Source organism: Neospora caninum, chromosome III, assembly GCF_000208865.1.
Source record: "Neospora caninum Liverpool complete genome, chromosome III".
Classification (NCBI taxonomy): domain Eukaryota; phylum Apicomplexa; class Conoidasida; order Eucoccidiorida; family Sarcocystidae; genus Neospora; species Neospora caninum.
The window spans coordinates 970,501-988,557 of record NC_018388.1 but is presented as its reverse complement, the minus strand read 5'-3'; the positions used below and the strand labels follow the sequence as shown (position 1 = coordinate 988,557).

At 53.5% G+C, this 18,057-nt stretch overlaps 2 protein-coding genes across 2 annotated transcripts; both read left to right on the top strand.

Moving 5' to 3' along the window:
- Positions 1 to 1,380: 1,380 nt before the first annotated feature.
- On the top strand, positions 1,381 to 10,394 carry NCLIV_008100 (putative IMPortin-alpha re-exporter; the record flags this gene model as incomplete). Its single annotated transcript, XM_003880323.1, has 12 exons — positions 1,381 to 1,612; positions 2,709 to 3,425; positions 3,845 to 3,949; positions 4,646 to 4,858; positions 5,450 to 5,885; positions 6,275 to 6,434; positions 6,680 to 7,036; positions 7,468 to 7,878; positions 8,853 to 9,111; positions 9,610 to 9,662; positions 9,916 to 10,011; positions 10,269 to 10,394. 12 exons carry the CDS (start codon positions 1,381 to 1,383, stop codon positions 10,392 to 10,394), a joined length of 3,165 nt encoding a protein of 1,054 aa, XP_003880372.1.
- A 2,217-nt stretch (positions 10,395 to 12,611) lies between these two features.
- On the top strand, positions 12,612 to 16,270 carry NCLIV_008090 (conserved hypothetical protein; the record flags this gene model as incomplete). Its single annotated transcript, XM_003880322.1, has 4 exons — positions 12,612 to 12,786; positions 13,175 to 14,100; positions 14,407 to 15,741; positions 16,100 to 16,270. The coding sequence occupies 4 exons, from the start codon at positions 12,612 to 12,614 to the stop codon at positions 16,268 to 16,270; spliced, it is 2,607 nt and encodes an 868-aa protein (XP_003880371.1).
- Between the last annotated feature and the right edge of the window lie 1,787 nt (positions 16,271 to 18,057).

Sequence of the window (18,057 nt, the reverse complement as noted above, 5' to 3'; positions counted from 1 at the left end):
CAGGCCAGTGTTCGTTTCCCCCCCCCCCCCCCCCCCCAACTCGCGTCACATCGCTCCGGCCGGTGACACGCACAGTTCGGGTCTTGCTTGGCTGTTTCTTAAACCTTGCATCTTTGTTTTCTCCTCCCATGGACCCAAGGAAACCAACCAAGCTCATGCTTCTCGATTTCACCAATGCCGCTGTGTGAATGGGACTGTCTACAACTGCCGACACCACACACATTTTTCAGTAGCCGCAGAGCGGGAACACCGTGGGTGGAATCGAAATAGGGCGAATCCTTCTCGACAGTTCAGGCGACTGTCTGCTTCATCTGTCTCGAAGTTGTGTGGGCACACCGATTTTCGGGTGTTTTCCACAGCCTGCGCACCCCTTTTTGTCTGTCTCCACTGCCCTGAGATGAACGACCATCCAGAGCATGTGCGCGTTTTCTGCTGAGACCTGACCCCTTTTCGCTCTTCCAAGAAGTCCACAGACACCTGACCTAGCAGCTTGCGTGGACGGGTTCCTCGCTTCTTTCGTCGATGCCTACGGCATTCTCACGCGACTTCCAGAGCGACTAGGTGAGGAAGCGAAGAAAACAGTCTCGCCTCCTTCACTGTTTGTCTGAACTGGCCTTTCTCACACCTGAAAATGCTCCTGGAGACGACCCCCGACTTGCTTCGGAGTATCTAGAGTGTATGTGCGTGTGTCTCTGAGTCCTGTTGCCGTCCTACGGTGCTATTTGTCCTCGAAAAACCTCGTGGGCTCTTGGCGTTGCTCGTCTCGCTGTCTCGACACCTTCACTTGCGTGCAGATCTTCCCTCCTGGGTTGTGTAGGCGCGTTTCTTTGTTCCCATTGCTTTGTTGCTCGCTGTGTCGCCCTGTTTCTGTCTCATTCTTCCGTCCGCTCTTTCCTCTCTCTCCCGTGTCGAAACGCCCTTCGCTGCTGTCGGGCCTGTTTTGGTGCGTCGTGCACCCCCTAGAGTCTCATCTCTCGCCGCTTGTCCGCAAATCCCCCCCGGGTCTACACTCACAGTTCATTTTGAAGTCCTCTCCTCTGCACGGCTCTCCCTAACCTCTGTTGACTGCATCGCTGGAAGAGCGCACACGCGCACTCTGTGCTTCTTCTTTCCGTTCCCCGTTTTTCTCTGCGCCGCTCCTCTTTCGCCGACACTTCTGCCCACCGAGTGTGTCTCCCCCTCGACTCCAGGAAAAGGCGAGGAGAGCCGGTTCGCGCCGAACGCGAGAGTTGCGGCAGGGCGACGTGCCTGGACACTCCAGCGAGAAAACACTCCATAAGCGGGAGAGGGGACACTCAGCCGTGGGTATTGGAGGTTCGAAACGGCGCCAGCGTCCGGTGGACAATTCCACGCCAAGTCCTTTCCCTTTCGTCACAAAAAATGAGCGTCGGAGCCCCAGCCGGGGCGGCTGCAGGAGCGCCCGGCGCCCTTCAGGCGCTCGCAGCTCAGCTTCCGCTGGCGGCGCTCTTGGAGGAGACGCTGGCTGCCAACCCCGCGGCCATTCGCTGCGCAGAAGAAGAGCTGCAAAGACGCAGCGGCACCGAGGCGTTCGCCAAAGACCTTCTCCTCCTCCTCGTCGGGGCAGACGCGTCGCCTGCTGCGAAACAGGCTGGTAAGCCACCCGCGGCGGACGGACGTCGCGCGCCACGCGAAGGCGAGAAAAAGGGGAAGCGTTTGAGCCGTCTGCGCTCTGGAGCGGAAACGCCCAAGGGGTAACGCGCTCTTCTGAGCGTTCATCCAGTTACTAAACAGTGCCAGGCCAACAAGAATCCGATGCGTGTATGCCATACAGACTAACATCAGGAAGGAGACGTAACCGCAGAAGACGCTGCACTCCCTTTGCGAGTCTAGGGAAAGAGATAAAGGAAATGAAGTGTCTGGGCTTCGAGATGCAAGCAGGCTTTGTGGGGAACAGTGCAAGAAAGACAAAAACAGTGCACTCACAGACACTGGCCTGGCTCTGGCCCCTCTGGCGAAGCGAAAAAGCGCGTGCGGGGCGAGGACAAAACCAGAGAGGCCTCGAGGCCCCCGCGATGCATGCCTTGCTTCCCTGCAAGAAACGCACTCCGCTCGACACATGGTGAAAGAGTCACGCAGGCCTGACGCCAAAGACTTGAGAGAGACACCTGCGGACATCCTCTCTCTGCATACCCGGGATTCGGAATGCCTGGCTACGTAGAGATGCAGATTCATATAGAGCTGTGTGCGTCAGTCTCCGGGGACGTCTGGCCGTTGTGCGAGCGGAAAGAGTAGGCGTGGCGCTCGCGTCTTTTTCGTTTCAGTTGCCGTCTGTGAGGTAGCGGCAAAGCCGCCGAAAACGGCCAAAACCGTTGCGTGAGGGCGACGCGATCGGCGTCTTCCGTGGTCCAAGGAGGGGAAGCCAATGCGGAGTCAGGTCCGCCGGATTCTGTTCGAGTGTGTTCCCGTCCGAGGCGCGTTCCGGGGATTTGGAAGCGAAAGGTTCGCGCGGCGTTTTGACTGTTTCTCTCGCGTTCTTTCTCCGCGTGTGTCTCTTTCTGCGTCATCGTACTTGCCTGCATGTGGCACGTGATGTTTTTCGCGGTGAAACGCCAACCTCGGCGTCTCTCTGTCTCGCGCGTCTCGGCCGGTCACGTGGCGCTTGTCAACGCAGAGCGCGTCTTCCAGTCACCACAATCGCAAGGTTCACCCGGCTGCGCGCCGCTCCGTGTGTCTTCCGGCTCTCTCAGGTGCGATCTACTTCAAGAACTACATTCGGCGGCTGTGGGACGTGGACCCGCAGCAGGGCGGCATCAGCGAGGCGAATCGAGTGTTGGTGAAGGAGCATCTGTTGTGCCTGTTGCTCGCGCCGTCGACTGAGAAGCGCGTGCAAATGCAACTCGCGGATGCCTTGGCGCGGATTGCGGAGACCGACTTGCCGCTGGACTGGCCAACGCTTCTCCCCGAGTTGAGTCAGAAGCACTTGGTTCCCACGGTGGCTTCGCTCCAGCAGAGTCCGTCTGCCGCTGAGCAGAAGGCGCTGCTCCAGCAGCAAGTCGCCGCCCTGGAGATCCTCCACGCAGTCCTCAAAAAGTACCGGTCGGCCCTCCGCTCGGACGACGTGCTGCTCGAGCTCCAGCAAGTGCTGCCTGCGACCCAGGAGCCGCTGCTCCAGGTCTTTGGCACTGCCTTGAAACTCCTCGAAGTGGCGATTGCAGAGAGCGGGGCGGGTGACCACAGCGCGGGCGCGGCCGTGAACGGCAGCAAGGCCGTCACGAACTGCCCCGAGCTCCTCGAGGTTCTTCTCCTCGCCTCCAAAGTCTTCTTCTCCCTCAACACTGTCGACTTGCCCGAGTTCTTCGAGGACCACCTCCGAGATTTCATTGGCGGCTTTGTCGTCCTCCTACGCCTTGGCCTCGCTCCCCAGCAGATCGACCCCAGCGCAGATGCCGACGAAGACATCCCAGGTAAACGAGCAGCGAGACGCTCCGCGATTGCGCAGCTCGCCAGCTTTTTGCGAAAACCCTGCAGCCAACACGGCCTGGCACCCGCCCTCTGTTCCGTGGGGCGCAGGGACGGAGTTCGGCCCAGACATCCAGGAATGCGCGGCAGGAGAGACGCTTCGCACAGGCAGGCACCGACGTGCGTGCGTGCTAGAGCGCCTGACGCGGGGACGGGAAGGGAAACAGAGGGAGGCTGCAGGGGCGTCGAAGTCTGTGTCTGCGAGGGCGGGCGTCGGCCAGTGCCGACAAAAAACGACTGTCCACTACTCGAGAGCCGTGTCCCGAGATTTTTTGACCTGACGCCCAGCTGTGCACCGTTGGTGTGTCGCAGTTCGAGAAGTTCAGAGCAAACCTTGCTTTTCGTGCCTCGATCCCCCCTGCAGGTCTGCTCGAGAAAGTCGCGACGCAAGTGTGCATCAACCTCAAACTCTACGCGGACAAGTATCAGGAAGAGTTCCAGCCTTTCGTCGCCGTGTGCACGCACGCAGGTAAACGAGCAGAGAACGCAGGCAGAAGCGGGCACGCGCGGGCGCGGGAGACAGCACGCGCCCCGTTCTCGAGAGGGTCGTGAGAAACGGCGCCGGAGGGACGATTCGCGCCCGGGCACCCGCTAGAGTGGAGAACCACACACACACACACACACATATACGCATACACACACACACGCATACGCACGCTTGGCCGCAAGCCTCTGCCATGTGTCGAGGAAAGGCAGCGGCGGTTTCGCGTTTGGCGAGTAGACGGTGAGGTCCGCGTCTGAAGATGGCGGTGACGGCGCTGCCTGTCACAGTGCGACGCGCTTTTAGCAAGGCGACCTAACGAGTGAAGAATCGAGCCAATCTCCTGCCGAATGCTGTCCCCGGTCTTTCCGCTGAATCGGAAGACCGCCCAGTCCCCTTTTCGTTTGGCCGTTCTCCCGGCCGGGGGTCTGCCTGTGTCACAGGAGGACACGAGATTCCATCGGCACGCCAGCGCCCTTCTCTTTCGCCCCCCTGGGCGTGTGCGGTTTCTCGTGGGCATGGCGCGTGATACGGTTCGCAGCGCGTAGCCTGTTCCGCGCGGCCTCAGCTTTTGTGGGGCCCATCGCTGGCGAAAACGTCGAGTGGCATGTGTGTGTGGGGGCGTGCACTTGCACGGAAATCGACGGAGCATGTCCCAGTCGTCTCTTTCCTCTTTCTCTGCAGTGTGGGAAAACATGCAAAAGATCACGTCGAAACAGCGGTACGATTTCCTGGCCGCCGCTGCGATGGACTTCCTCAGCAGTGCCGCATCGACCGCGTGGCAGGCACCCGAAGGCGCCCCCGAGGGGACATCCGGAGATCCGTTTGCGGATGCCAATCTCCTCAAGGAGATATGCGAGAAAATCATCGTTCCAAACGTGCAGCTGAGCGACTATGGTAAGCGGCGGAAAGCCTGCAGTCCCTTTTTCTGCCTCGTTCACCATCTCTGCGTCCCCGTATGCCTTCGCATAGAGACGATGTATGTGTCACTGGGCCTGTGCCCTTTGACTCCTTGCATGTGTGTGCAGACCAGGAGATGCACTGCTGCGTCTGCCCGTCTGCACACACTTTTATGTCGTTTTTCTGCACACGTTGCGCCGAGTCCAATGCGTGCGTCTTTGTACGGAGAGAACCTCCGAAACGAAGGAAGCGAAGGCGTATCTGTCAGCCGTTTGGCAGCAGGAAATGAGCTTCTTGGGCACAGGCAAACATTCGCCCCATTTACGCGCGCGGTGGCGCTTCGGAAGTTCTCTTTTCCTGCGTGGATCCGCTTCCCTTCAGCGTCGCCGTGGCGTTTCGGTCCTGCGGCCACAAGAGAGACCGGTGGGGCGCGTCCGACAGCGTCCCGACGCCCGTGTTCTACGCGTCATAGGCACCCCTCGGCTCCACACATGCTTGCGGGTCCGTGCCTCCCGTCTGGTAGAGTCGTCTGTAAAATAGAAACGCCGAGCGCGCGTGTGGTTTTGTCTGTCTGTCCCTCCTCTGCAGATATCGAGTTGATCGAAGACTCGCCGCTGGAGTTCACGCGGCGAGACCTCGATGGCGGCGAGCACCACGCGACCCGGCGGAGCTCAGCCCTGGAGCTGGTGAAGAGCCTGTCAAAGTTGCACGACGAGGCGATCACCACTCTGCTGCTGCAAATCGTGAACGTCTTGTCCGCGCAGGCGAGCAGCCTCGGAGGCGGCGAGACGCTCCGCGGCGAGCGGCTCGTGGACGCCAGCACTTTCCTCGTCATGGCGGTCGGCATTCGCGGCTCCACGCGGTTCCGAGGTGTCCAGGCGGTCAACGCTCGCGTGGACGTCGAGGCCTTTTTCAAGGCTTCCCTCCTCGAAGAGCTGAAGAAACCCGACATCAACAAGCACGTCATTGTTCGCCTCGCCGCCATCAAAGTCATCGCGGCGTTCCGGAACAAATTCGACGTCCAGTAAGACTCACGGCCGCCTCCAAGGCGCCTTCGAGCAAGACCAACTGTCTTTGCGACTGTGTGCAGGTGCACGGGGTGTCCTGTGTGTCGACGCTGAGAGATGCGCCGACGCCTCGACTGCCACGCTCGGGGGACAGGCTCGTGCAAGTGGAGATGCGTAGTCGCGTCGATGGACAGACGATGAGTCCTTCTGGCGCCGGTAGCTTCGTTTTTCGCCACAGACTCCGTTCCAGGCGGCTCCGCCTCGCGTTTTGCGGACTGCGCAAGTCGCCGTGGACAAGTGTCCGGGGACGTGCGACCGTGAGTTGCACGCTGCTGGGAGCAACGACCCTAGGATGCCTTCGTAGCGCGTTCTGCCTGCTGAGCTGCATTCTGTGTTTTTTTGTCAGATTGCTTCACGGGGTCCTTCCGCTCTTAGTCGCTCACTTGGCCTCGTCTCAAGTTATCGTGCACACCTACGCGGCGTACGCGCTGGAGAGGCTCTTGAACACAAAGCAGAACGGGAAATTTAAAATCGACAAAGCCTCGGCGGCTCCTCTCCTTAAGCAGGTAGGCGAGCACCGACGCATTTGTTGGCTGGAAACAAGGCACGCGTGAATGCTTTTGACGATTTGCAACACCCGCGCAAGATTCGGAAACAAGCGAAATAGAGGGACGGGGAACGAGGGAATTGATGCAGGAAACCCCGGACTTCAGACGGGGCAGGCAGACAGGAGAGACAGGCGTTTGACGGTCTTTCGTCAGGTGGGTGGAATCGTGGTCTGGTGTGTCTCTGTTCTGTGGGTTTTCTCCAGGCAACTGAGATCCTTCTTCGTCTCCTTGAGACGACACGCAGCAGAGCGTCTACAGATGGCCTCTTTGAGAACGAGTTCATCATGAGCTGTCTGTTGCGGATTTTCATCTTTTTGAAAGAAGACGCAATGTCCACAGCCATGCCAGCCCTTTCTGTCGTCCTCGCGTGCATCCAAGCTGTCGCAGCGAAGCTGTCGAATCCCTCCTTCTCTCATTATCTTTTCGAGTGTCTCGCCACTCTCGTTAAGATCGTCAGTGCCTCGACGGAGCACCGAGCCCAGATGGAGGCGCAGGTCATCCCGGTCCTTAGTGTCCTCATTCAGCAAACCCTCCATGACTTCATTCCATACTGCTTCCAGGTAGGAGAAAATTGCGAAAAATTCCCCTATCCCGTCATGCAGTAGCACACCCTCGCGTTGCGATGTGGACCTTGCCAATCACATGCAGAGACAGTTCGCCATGTGCGTGCCGAACGAGGCGATGACGAGACGCTGTTTGCATTCCCGGTGCGTGTGGAAAGAGTACTGGTAGAAACACAGAAGACAACTTGAGTTTCGCAGCGCGTTAAAATACGCACGGTGCGTGGTTGGGAAGTTTGTGTTGACTGTGTGGGGTAGTTCGCGATACTCGGCTTTTGAGACCCCGCGGCTTCCCTCGTTTTATCTGTGTCGTTTCGTTCTCCCTCTGCGTGGCGCCGGTAGCACCGCGAGAGGGGGTTTTAGAGATATGATCTTTTGTGTATCGCGGAGGCGACGTTTCGTGTGTGGCGTTTTGCTATTGGCAACTGCAGGTCTTAGGACTCCTTCTGGAGACAGCAGAAGACCGAAACGCGGCGACGTCCCAGCTGTACGTTGAGCTGTATAGACACCTGCTTCAGCCGAGTGTCTGGGCAGCTTCCCAGGGGAACGTACCGGCCCTCATTCGCCTTATTGGTTCCTACTGCCGGCGTCACGTCCTCTTCACTGACTTGATCAAGGATAACATGCAGACACTTTTGGAGAGATTCCAATACTGTCTGTACCACAAGAAACTGATGAGCGCCTCGTTTGACCTGCTCAATACCGTTTTCAAGCTGTTGCCGTTCCCATTCTACGCCCAGTACTTCAACATGATTCTCACTGTCCTCCTCAAACGGGTCCACGAACTGAACAAGCGGCAGGGGGTGTGCCGAGATGTTTGTCTCTCTCTCATGGTCTTCCAGGTGAGTTCTCTTCTCGAGCAAGCAAAGAAGACCGTCTGGCCTCCTTGCTGGAGGCGGTTAAAAGACGAGAAAGAAAGGAGTGAGAGGTAGCTTTAAGGAGCCCATTTCTGGGGAAAAAGAAAAGGTGTACAGAATGGGGAAGAACGGCTCGTGACGGACAAAAGAAGAGGGGTGATGAGACGACTCCCGGGTTTTGTCAGGAGAGTGAGGGGTAGCAAGGAAGATGGCCATGCATGTAGGGAGAAGCCAAAATCCTACATGGTTGTCTTCCCTATTTCGATGGATTGCGTGGACCTTATCAAGACTGTCACGTGTTTGTATATCTTTAGCTTAAACGATGTATTTACTTCAAATAATCGTAGACAACCTGTTGGACTGTTTTATTTATACATGCACCCGCTGTTGTTGAGATTTCGTATTCAGCACGTGTAAACAAAACCGGTGGTTTGTTAGTATTTACGTCAAGCATCATGACATTCGCTGTGGTAGTCCCCTTCACGTTAGTCTGTACGGGATACGTAAGTCTTTCTAGTTGTATACACGGAAATGGATTTTGTGCTCCAGTGGCGAGTTTTTGACAGCTGAAAGTGTTGGAGTGCCGTATCCTACGGCATTGTGGTTCCTCCACAGTTTCTGTCAAAGAAAATGGATGCGTACCCAGGAAGCTCTTCAGTGGATGATCCCTTGCTTTCCCTGTTTATTGCTGCCATCGTTTAACACAAATCGTTGATTCGGCCGGGAGCCTCCATCCGAGATGGCCCACAAGAGATTTAGCGGTCGTACGTGTCTCTTATCGTCTCCATCATTCACTGTCACTCTCACATCTGTTTATCCCAATGACACAAAACCATGCGCCCACCACCTGAGCCTTCGGGATGTTTTAGTTTTAGACACGCGTGTGTATACAGGTGGATGCGGATAGAAACGTCGTGGCTGCGCGTGTCACTTTTGCGTGTTCGTGCTGGTCTCTTCAGTGCAAAAGTGAAGATCCGTCATCGCTGGTGAACGCGCTCGAAACCATCCAGCCGAACTTGTCGCAGCAGGTCCTCTCTTTCATTGTTCTGCCGGCGGTGGCGGCATCGCCCACCTCCCCCCTCCGTGTGAAGAAAGTCCTGATCCTCGGTTTGGCGCGCATGGCCACCTGCCCGGCAGTTACTGCTAACAAGCCGCTTCTCAGTGCGACGCTGGAAGCGCTTGCCATGCTCATATCCAAGAAAGAAGAGGAAGAACGAAGTGGGTTTCTACAAAGAAGAGCCTGTGTCGTGTTATACAACCCCGTGGTCCCTTAATACTTGGATTCGCATTTATACATCGACATGTACACTATGTGAGCGAACACGTGTCTCCACGTACGCAACGCGTCGTGCGTGGGCGTTGCGTTTAGATGCAAAGGCGACGGAGAACAAGGGGGACACCCGAAGTGGGGAGCACGGCAGCGCGCGATATGACGATGGAGATCTAAAGAAGAGCCTATAATGTGTATAATCAGTTACGTTTCGGGGGCTCATTTGTAGTACGTACACATCATTCTGTCTACAGGGTGCATTTAAGTTGTATCTCAATGTGCATATCTGTGGCCACATCACGGAAGTCTTCTCGCTCCTCGTAGATAGACAGGCCTTTTCGATACTCTGTTTCGGTGGCAAAAGAGTTTTTCCGGAGTGCCTAGAGGCAGCACAAGAGTAGGCACTATACTCCTACAATTGCTGTCCGTGCCCTTTCCTTCCGCAGGTGTGCAGCGAACCCAAGCAGCGACGAAAGAGCTGGCACTGGAGGAAGAGGATGTGAGCAGAGAAACAAGTGTTAATGATAAGCGTCTGGAAAAGGGTTCGATCGCGAAAACTCTTCTGCGGCAGCAGGGGTTTAGAGAGAGAAGTCCGGTCACACAGTTCCTGAGTTCCTGCTTTTACAAAACGCATAGGTGAAAGGTGTCCAGTGTGCGCCCATGAGAGGCCTTGTTTCGGGATGAAACGTGTCGAAACGTCAGTCATTTTTGTAGATAATTGCTTTCCTTTCTGCCTTTCACGTTTCTTGCAGGACGGCCCCGGTCTAGGAGGAGCGGGAACGGCAGCGGAGTTCGACGTGACTTACGCCCGGCTGGCTGCTGCCGACGTCGCTCAGTCGAAGGATCTGGTACATTCTTCTCTGGAAAGCAGGAGGAAAATGAAAAAACTGAGGAACAATCCTGGCGTGCATCTAGATGGCTGTGTGTGTATGTGTACCGGGGCATATGTTTGTTTGTGCGTATCTACAATTCTGTGTGGACTGACAGGCCTTTTCACCACTCCTATATTTCGTCTTCTCAGGATAAGGCAGCAATTCATAATTGATGCATTCTTACCACGGCATTATCATCTGTCCATCTCTGGGTTAATTCTTTTCCTGCTCAGGTGGAGGAAGTTACCGATGTTCAAGGGAGCGTTCAGCGGTGTCTGACCCCGCTGAGAGGCGACATTGAAGAACTGGCGAAACGGGGAGCGAACGTGAAGCCTCTACTTCCTTTCGTTTGTCTCTGACCTTCGTAAAACACCTCACATGTAAGGAAGGACATTCTCTATTGTCTCGGTCTTCCATCGAACGGCATTCATTTGACTACATGGGGATTTTGTTCGCGGCCCCTCTACATTATGTGACGTCGTGTTTGCCCTGTAGCCTTGATCTGACCCTCCCAATGTTCTGAAAAACCTGGCGATTCGGTTGTTCCAGTTACCGTTACTTTTCTCAATGTCGCCACAAAAGAGAGAGGCCTGCGGGGCCCCAAACCGGCGAAGTCTTCATTAATACCGGATTGCTTCAGTCCCAGACATCGGTAGCTTTGGAGGAAAATAGCTTTGGAGGAATAATGTATTACTGCAGTCACATATCTATATTCGCAGAAGTTGATCGAGGGTGGGAAACATGGTCGGCTGCAGTAGCCGCAGGGTACGTCCGGCCGTGGGCTACAGAGCAGCAAGGTGTTAGAGCCCGTTTTTCGGGGTAGCCGTGCCAGCGAGAGCTCCGGTCAGGTATCTAGTGGGGAGCACGGGCATCCGACATCGTGGTAAGCGGGATGATGCTGCTGAGAGGCATCGGCCGCCCCATGTCGTTCGATTTGAAACGGGACAACCAGAAACGGATGCTGGAACTCGGGAATGCTGGGGACTGTTCCGCGCAAGCGGCCGAGACTCATTGGACTACTGAAGTAGGTAAAGACACCAAATAGGTCGCCATTCAACAGGCACGAACGTTCCCATCAACAGTATTGATTTTAACGTGATTCGACGTCGAATCATCATCAGTGCTCATTCGGATTCGAACTTTTTTGTGTACCTCGCGGTCTGAAAAATCTTCGCGTCCCTAGCTGTATCACGGTAGTCACACCGGACTTGTGGTCCTCGAGTCAAATTTTCCAGTGGTTCGCTGGCGTCTCATACGTAAACCCATAAGGTTATTAATGGAGTACGTTATATATCAAAATCATTCACACAGGAGCGTCTAAACAGCCCATGTTAGTTTTATTTAACGCGTCTTTGGAAGTCTTAGCGATACCATCAACCCGTGTGCCCAAAGGGCGAGCTGGAAATGTCTAGCCACGAGGCGAGGTCCCACGGGGGAGTTTTTGGCAGTGTGCTTCCGTCTTGCTCACTGCCACATGATGGCGTCAATGAATAACATGGTACGTCAACACGCGATACCTTTTTATTCAGAAACATCCATCATCCCGGATACCCGCCGCAGTGGGTCATTGTGAAATCTACTTCGTTTTTTGCTACTCCGCACGTTCTACGGTAAAAACAGCACAATCGCGATTTAACAGCTTCGCCTTCGGCAAGGTTATATTCCTCGTTATATTTTTGGCTCGTTCCCACCTGGAAACACCCCTTTTTGGTGTACAGCGTTTATCACCTCAACACGTTTACCAGCACTGACACGCCAATTTTTTGGAAATTCACTACAGAGTCCGTATCTCCGGTTACAGGAATCCGTGCACCGATACAGGTGCCTACAGTCCCTTGACTCCTGTGCTTCGAGGCGTGTTGTGGCTGCTGGTAAAGAGAGTCGTTTTTCCGCCTACGGGCCCCTAACACTTTCTAGGACCTCGGCATTGGATATTCTCGCCACTGACATAATTCAATAGCTTTGTATAAGAGGGTGTGCCGCAGCGCATTTCGTTCGAATGCGGCATAGCGTCATCAGCGGTTTACGTGCTTGGCAAGGTAGTCAAAGGTCCATCGTGCGAATGCGAAATTTATAACATGTGCGTATTTGTTGTGCGATGAGTCGATAGAGAATCTTGATCGCGCATGCCTGCATGAGTTCGCGCTCAAACGAGAAAGAAACATCGAGAATCGGATTGAGATCCGTGAATTTCCTTGTCAACAGGGAAAGCGGTGTCCCGCCAATCTGGACATTCCATGAAACCTTGCCGGTTCGTTTTTCGTTTATGTCTCGGCTGGCTTCCAGTGTCTTCTGTATCTCGTATCCTGTTTCTGTCTCTCTTCCACACTACTCCGTAGAGTTTCTGCAACTCACTGCCACTCGTGAATCACACACCGTCGGTAATTTTCGGAAGTGTTTCCGCTCGCATCGCTACAGTGTCGACGGGAGTGACAGGGGCTCCTGGGTCCAGCGACGGCACACTGCGCTGGCGTTTGCTAACGAAGCACAGGCCTCTCGTTGTTGGTGTATCAGTCGGGAAACGCTGTTACACGTTCTTCAAGCGCAGCCCCAATAGTCCCTGAAACGGCGACAACATGGCGGATTCTCTGTCGCGAGAAAGCGGTCGGACAAACTTCTTGGCTGCTGCTGACCTTCCTTGCGCTCCCTGCCGGCGCTGCAGCGGCGACGACCCAGGAGAGCTTGGCGGATTTTGCTTCTGCAGTTGCCACGAGGGACGTGACCGGGAGTTTGCCAGTTCTTTGGAACCGCGTAAGATTCTCCGTTGTGCTTTAGCTCTTTGAAAGCGTGCTTGTACTGTGGTTCCTTTCGATCTTGGCTAAAGGCCTTCATGTAGTCACATGTTGTAGCCGTGTCAAAACGCGAGTGATTACGAAAATATATATGTGCTCTGTGGTTTGCATAGTATACCTAACCTCGTGCACAGCATGTTTCATTTTTCCTCTAGTTGGTCCGTTTCTCTTCTTCATCGAACTGCATTCATGGTTGCCCATATCGAACGAATTACGCACCCTAAGGAGTGGAGTGAAAGGACGGGGCTCAGTCGAATCTCTAGATTTAATTCTGTTCTGCCATATCAAAACGTTACGGATTATTGGTTTCGTTGCTGCTTGCTGCCTGTCTGGTATTTCTTTTGCAGCGGTAGAGTCGACCGGTGGTCTGCGCCGCATTTCGTCAGATTTTGCAGCAGCAGCCGCAGATGCTGCGGTGTGTAATGCCGTCGTCGCTCAGGCAGCTGCAGCGTCCCAGTTTGGCGCCGCTGAAGAACAGATCGAGAGAACGTTTGTGCTCGCCTCCAGTTTAGATGCGCGCCGCGTTCTGCCCAAGTCGAAAGTAAAATTCCCTGATGATAGGAAGTCCCTTTTGAAAACTATCCCCAACTGTGTTCCCTATGTCTTCATTTCCTTAGCATTGTATGCATTATTTCTCATCGTGTGTGGTGTACGCCCCTTGTACAAGATCGTGATGCATCACATTACTACTGGAGGCTATCTCAGGGCCGTAAGTGCGGTGAAGCAGACGCCTGGCAGTTCAGTTATGCCAAGCTCAATGGCGATGGTTACGTTAGTGCCACACGAAGAGTACGCGTATGAGTTTTGTGCACCGGATGTCCCGTCATCTGAGCAGATGAATTCATTACTTCGTGCGCTATATTGCGGTGAAGCATTTCTGCCAGCTCTCTGGCAGTTCTGGGCTCAGCTGTTGTTTTGTATCCTTGCGCATATCTGGGTAGTACGTCATCATTTGTTTCATTTACTGCGACAGCAATTTCGCCCGTATTCCGTCGCTGGGGAATTCAGCTTGGATGAACATTCTGCCGAAAAAACGACCCAGTATGTGTCTGCACTCCAGCCTCAGTCTCCCCTTTGTGGGCGCTACGGGTTTGTAAATTCAAAGGGACACATCCGCCATATACTGGCACTCATCAACCCCACCAGTGGAGGAAGAATGGCGATGACCTACTACCAGCAGCTCATTCTACCGGTCCGCTCGATTCGTATAATGAAATGGCCAAGATGTGTTAGCGATGAGCATGATTTCTCCCCAAGTTCCTTTTGCTTAGTCGTACTTCGTCCTTCCATTTTTGCGAACTCAAATCTGCATAAACATGCATAGACACCTGTAGTTCCAGACACGTATGTTATGCACGCAAACCCGCGTGCCCTATGTATGTATATATATACCTTCTGTGGCCGCTATCGACACCCAGCATGAGTCGCATAGCTTCTGCAAACGATGCAGTGTTGGAACAAGGATCACTTTCTTGTCGGTGTGGTTCGATTATCTTATCTCCTCCCAATGCACAGAGTGACCATGAGGAGTGCTCTTTGGTGTTAGTTACCGCTTTCCTTGCATCGGCTTTGCCTTCAGGAATTGCTCCTTCTCTTCGGTGCTGACACAAAGGTTCTGCCAATTGTATTGGACGAAAAGAATGGAGAGTTCGTTTGTGCCTTTATTCACCGATGGTCTCACGTCTTCGACCTTTGCCTGATTCTTGGTGGGGACGGTTCTTACCACTCTATCGTCAACTTGCTGATTCGGGCTGGCCTCGAAAAACGACAGGCCGACTGGGATGACTGTGAGGGGTCAGACAACTCGCAGGAAGCTCCTGTAGGTGAAGGAGTGTCTCCAGACTATGACAATTTGTTTAATTCAAATAAAAGACGAAGCAGAATCAAGACCCCGAAATGCGAGGCATGCAGGAAGAAGAAGTGTATCTTTCCCTTAAATCTGCCAATCACCCCAGTTCCTCTTGGAACGAGCAACACATGGTGCAGTGAATTCGTATTCAGTTATGCCGGCCCTATTGCTGCAAAGTGTTACGCAGCAAATGCTCGACAGGCTGCGGCTGCAATTATGGAAGAACTGGACAGAGAGAAAGCAAAGGCGTCAAGGAGAGTCTCGCGTCACTTTGCCCACCCCGAACAGACATCAACTGATGAAGGGCTTGAACTGGTCCCGAATGAGGCAGAGCACGGGCTTCGAAACGAAGAGCAAACTTCGAATTCTCAAGACGGCAAAAGGAGAATTGTGCGTCTAGACGCATCGAAGAATTGTTCTTCCGGTTGTGCTCAGAGCGCATCTCGGATGGAGACTTGCGACGGGTACGAATCAGATACAAGTTCTCTTTCCAGCACGCCGTCCTCCAGGCCAACCGAATTCGTGGATCCAGCCCCCCCTGCAGCGTCTCATTCTTTGTACCAAGCCATTCCAGGCATCTGTGACTCATCTAAATATCCTTCGGTGGCCGCTCAAGCAGCCGCTCAAGCAGCAGTAGATGTCGCGGCTCTTGCCAGAAACGAGGCGTCTATTGCGGCAGCCTCTGTGGAGAAAGGGGCGTTTTCCGCGAACTGCGATGTGAAAGCTGAAGAGGCAGCAGTTGCAGCGGAGGCTGCCTGCGACGCTGCGGCCAGAGTGGCAAAGGCTGCCGGTTCAAGAGGAGCCGGGGCATGGGAAAACCTAGCTTCACCTTCGTGCTCTGATGGCGCCTGTGAAACTAAGGAGATGGACGACTGCTCAGGGGGAACCGAGCGAACACTCGATGCCAAAGCTTCGGTCCCCGAGATGCCTGCTGCTCGCATTGTCGCCAAGCTTGCTGCCCAAAACAGGAATGAGTCTGCAGATCTTGCGGAGTGTTCAAGGCTGTTGTCTCCTGCTCCTACACCAGAATTGAAAGGTGTCAGACTGGCAAAGCACCATTTAAGAGTCGCCAAAATGATGGATGAACTAGCCACAAAAATGGGGCCTGGAAAGGACAAGAATATGATGCAGCTTGGGCGAGAGAGACTTCTGCATTTTTGGATGAGGGTAAGGAAACGGGTGAAGTGATTTGCTTCCGTATACTGGATTTTTCAAACAACTATTCCCGCTTTAACATCAGCCGCTAGCCATTTGCCTACAGATCTACTTGTTTGTCTAGTCACGGAGGTATGGGAAGCTTGCATAAATATGTTTTACAGGAGGTAATCAGTATGCTGTTCGTCGGAAATTTTGACCACAAAGTATCACAGCAAGGGGTGACCATGCGGAAACTCATTGAACTGTGATTGCATGAATTTGAAAGGTCACAGCCGCATTTAGGATAAATATTTGTTCCCTGACTCGGAAGAGTACAGGAGCTGAGGGGTCGAGGCAAGGAAAGGCAGGTGCGCTTTGTTTCGGTTTCGGGTCTTTAGCCTCTTCACCGGGGCAATATATTATCCAGTCGCCTACGCTTTTCTGGATGTTGGATTAGCTACAGCTTTGTCACCGTCCTCTGTGTGTGATGCCTGCCGCTCTTTTACATATATGTTCGTATTTGCATAGAGGCTCCAAGAAAGTCGGTCAACGAGAATCAATGCACTACTGGTTGAGGCGGGAGGCGAGCGCCACATCTGTTGCAACTCTCTGGAATTCGGTAAGCAGTTGCATTCTGTTCATTTTTCCGCCTACGCGGTCGTTCTGCGACATGTCGAACTTTCACTCGCATACACGCACAGATGCATTTTCTTTAATACAGGGAGGGTTATCTTTTCCCCGTCCTCTGTGCATTTGTCTAAAACTACCTACATGCTTATGCCGGGCGAGCGTTCTGAGTGCGGAAGCTGGAGTATATCTCTATGCCTATCTGATTTTGAGTTGATGCACCAGAAGATATCACAGGGGTGTTCATCAGTAGGTTTCGGCAAGAGCGTTGCTTACTGGCTCGCTCTGGTGAGGATATAATTGGTGTATTCAGTAGTAAATGGTCGTCGTAACTAAGCGCAAATGCAGAGTGGTCAACTGAAGAACTCTGCTGAGAAGCATGGCTCCCCGAATGTATGGTGGTATTGTGGTTTTTGGTCCCGTGCTCACAAATTCAACATTGTCTGTGTTTCCTTTTCCCTGAAAGCCTGACGTTCATATCTGCATATTTTCAAACTCTTGTCGTCCTCCAAGCATGTGTCTGTTTCACTCTGTCCATCGTTCGCCACGCGGAGTCATTCATCGCTCCAAAAAATCTTTATTGGAACAATGCATCTTTGTCCGTGGTAAAACGTTGTCTTTTGTTTTTGTTGTGCTTCATGACGGAATCTTGCAGGGTTTATTGGGACAGCCCAAGTTCACAGCGAAGATACACGTTGGACAGGACATATGAGATACACGTTGGCTTTCCTTTACCAGCTACTTATGAGACGTACCTTCCCAGCTTATATTACGGCGACATTGCCGAATGGAGAGGTTGTCCACAGGATCGGTATGTTGCCTTTCCCCCGTCTTTTCTTTCTGTGACAACCAGCGAAAAGTTCAGCTGTCAATATTGAACTACCAACAAACGCCGTTTTCAGTCGGATAGTAGATGCCACTGCTTCTCATCCGATTTGCATGTTCACAAATGATGTACGACAAAGGATAACTTTATGTACAAAATCAAAGGAAATACACGACTGGAATATGCAGCCTCGTAGCCTAGGCCTGGCACGTATCAGGCTGACTTTGCACAAGCTAGCTTTGTTATGTCGTTCACGTAACAACCCGTAAGTGTTTGCCTTCACGGGTGTCTCTGTGTGGGCTGGTCGGCAAACACCTAGCTGTATGAATCAACCTCGCCAGCGCTTCTGATACAGAAAATCGGTGAGTCACATTTTGAACGGTCCTGCTGATATTGCATGTGTCCCATATATCAAACAGGCGATTACATGGTTGTTGCCCTCGACGTGATTCAGCACTGGACCGACGATCGCCCAGTCGCGCGACAAGCGCAGATGGACGGGCCGTGCGCTTGGCTTCTTCTGATGAATGGTGGTAAGACCGAGAGGCATACCGTGTGTATGGTTTTGTTCGGAGCGTGGACAGAAAACAGAATTATTCTCGCTGGCTGGAAAGGACTGCACACATTATACGACTCATATTCTCCTGTATGGTTCCTATACAGAACTCCAATCTTCGTTTTGCTCCACAGTTGACATCATATTGCAGTTTTGCCGTTTATGAGGAGCCTGAATGGGTTAGCAGTCACCAAGGTTAACTGTCGGAGAAACGATAGATCAAATATCTGGAGTT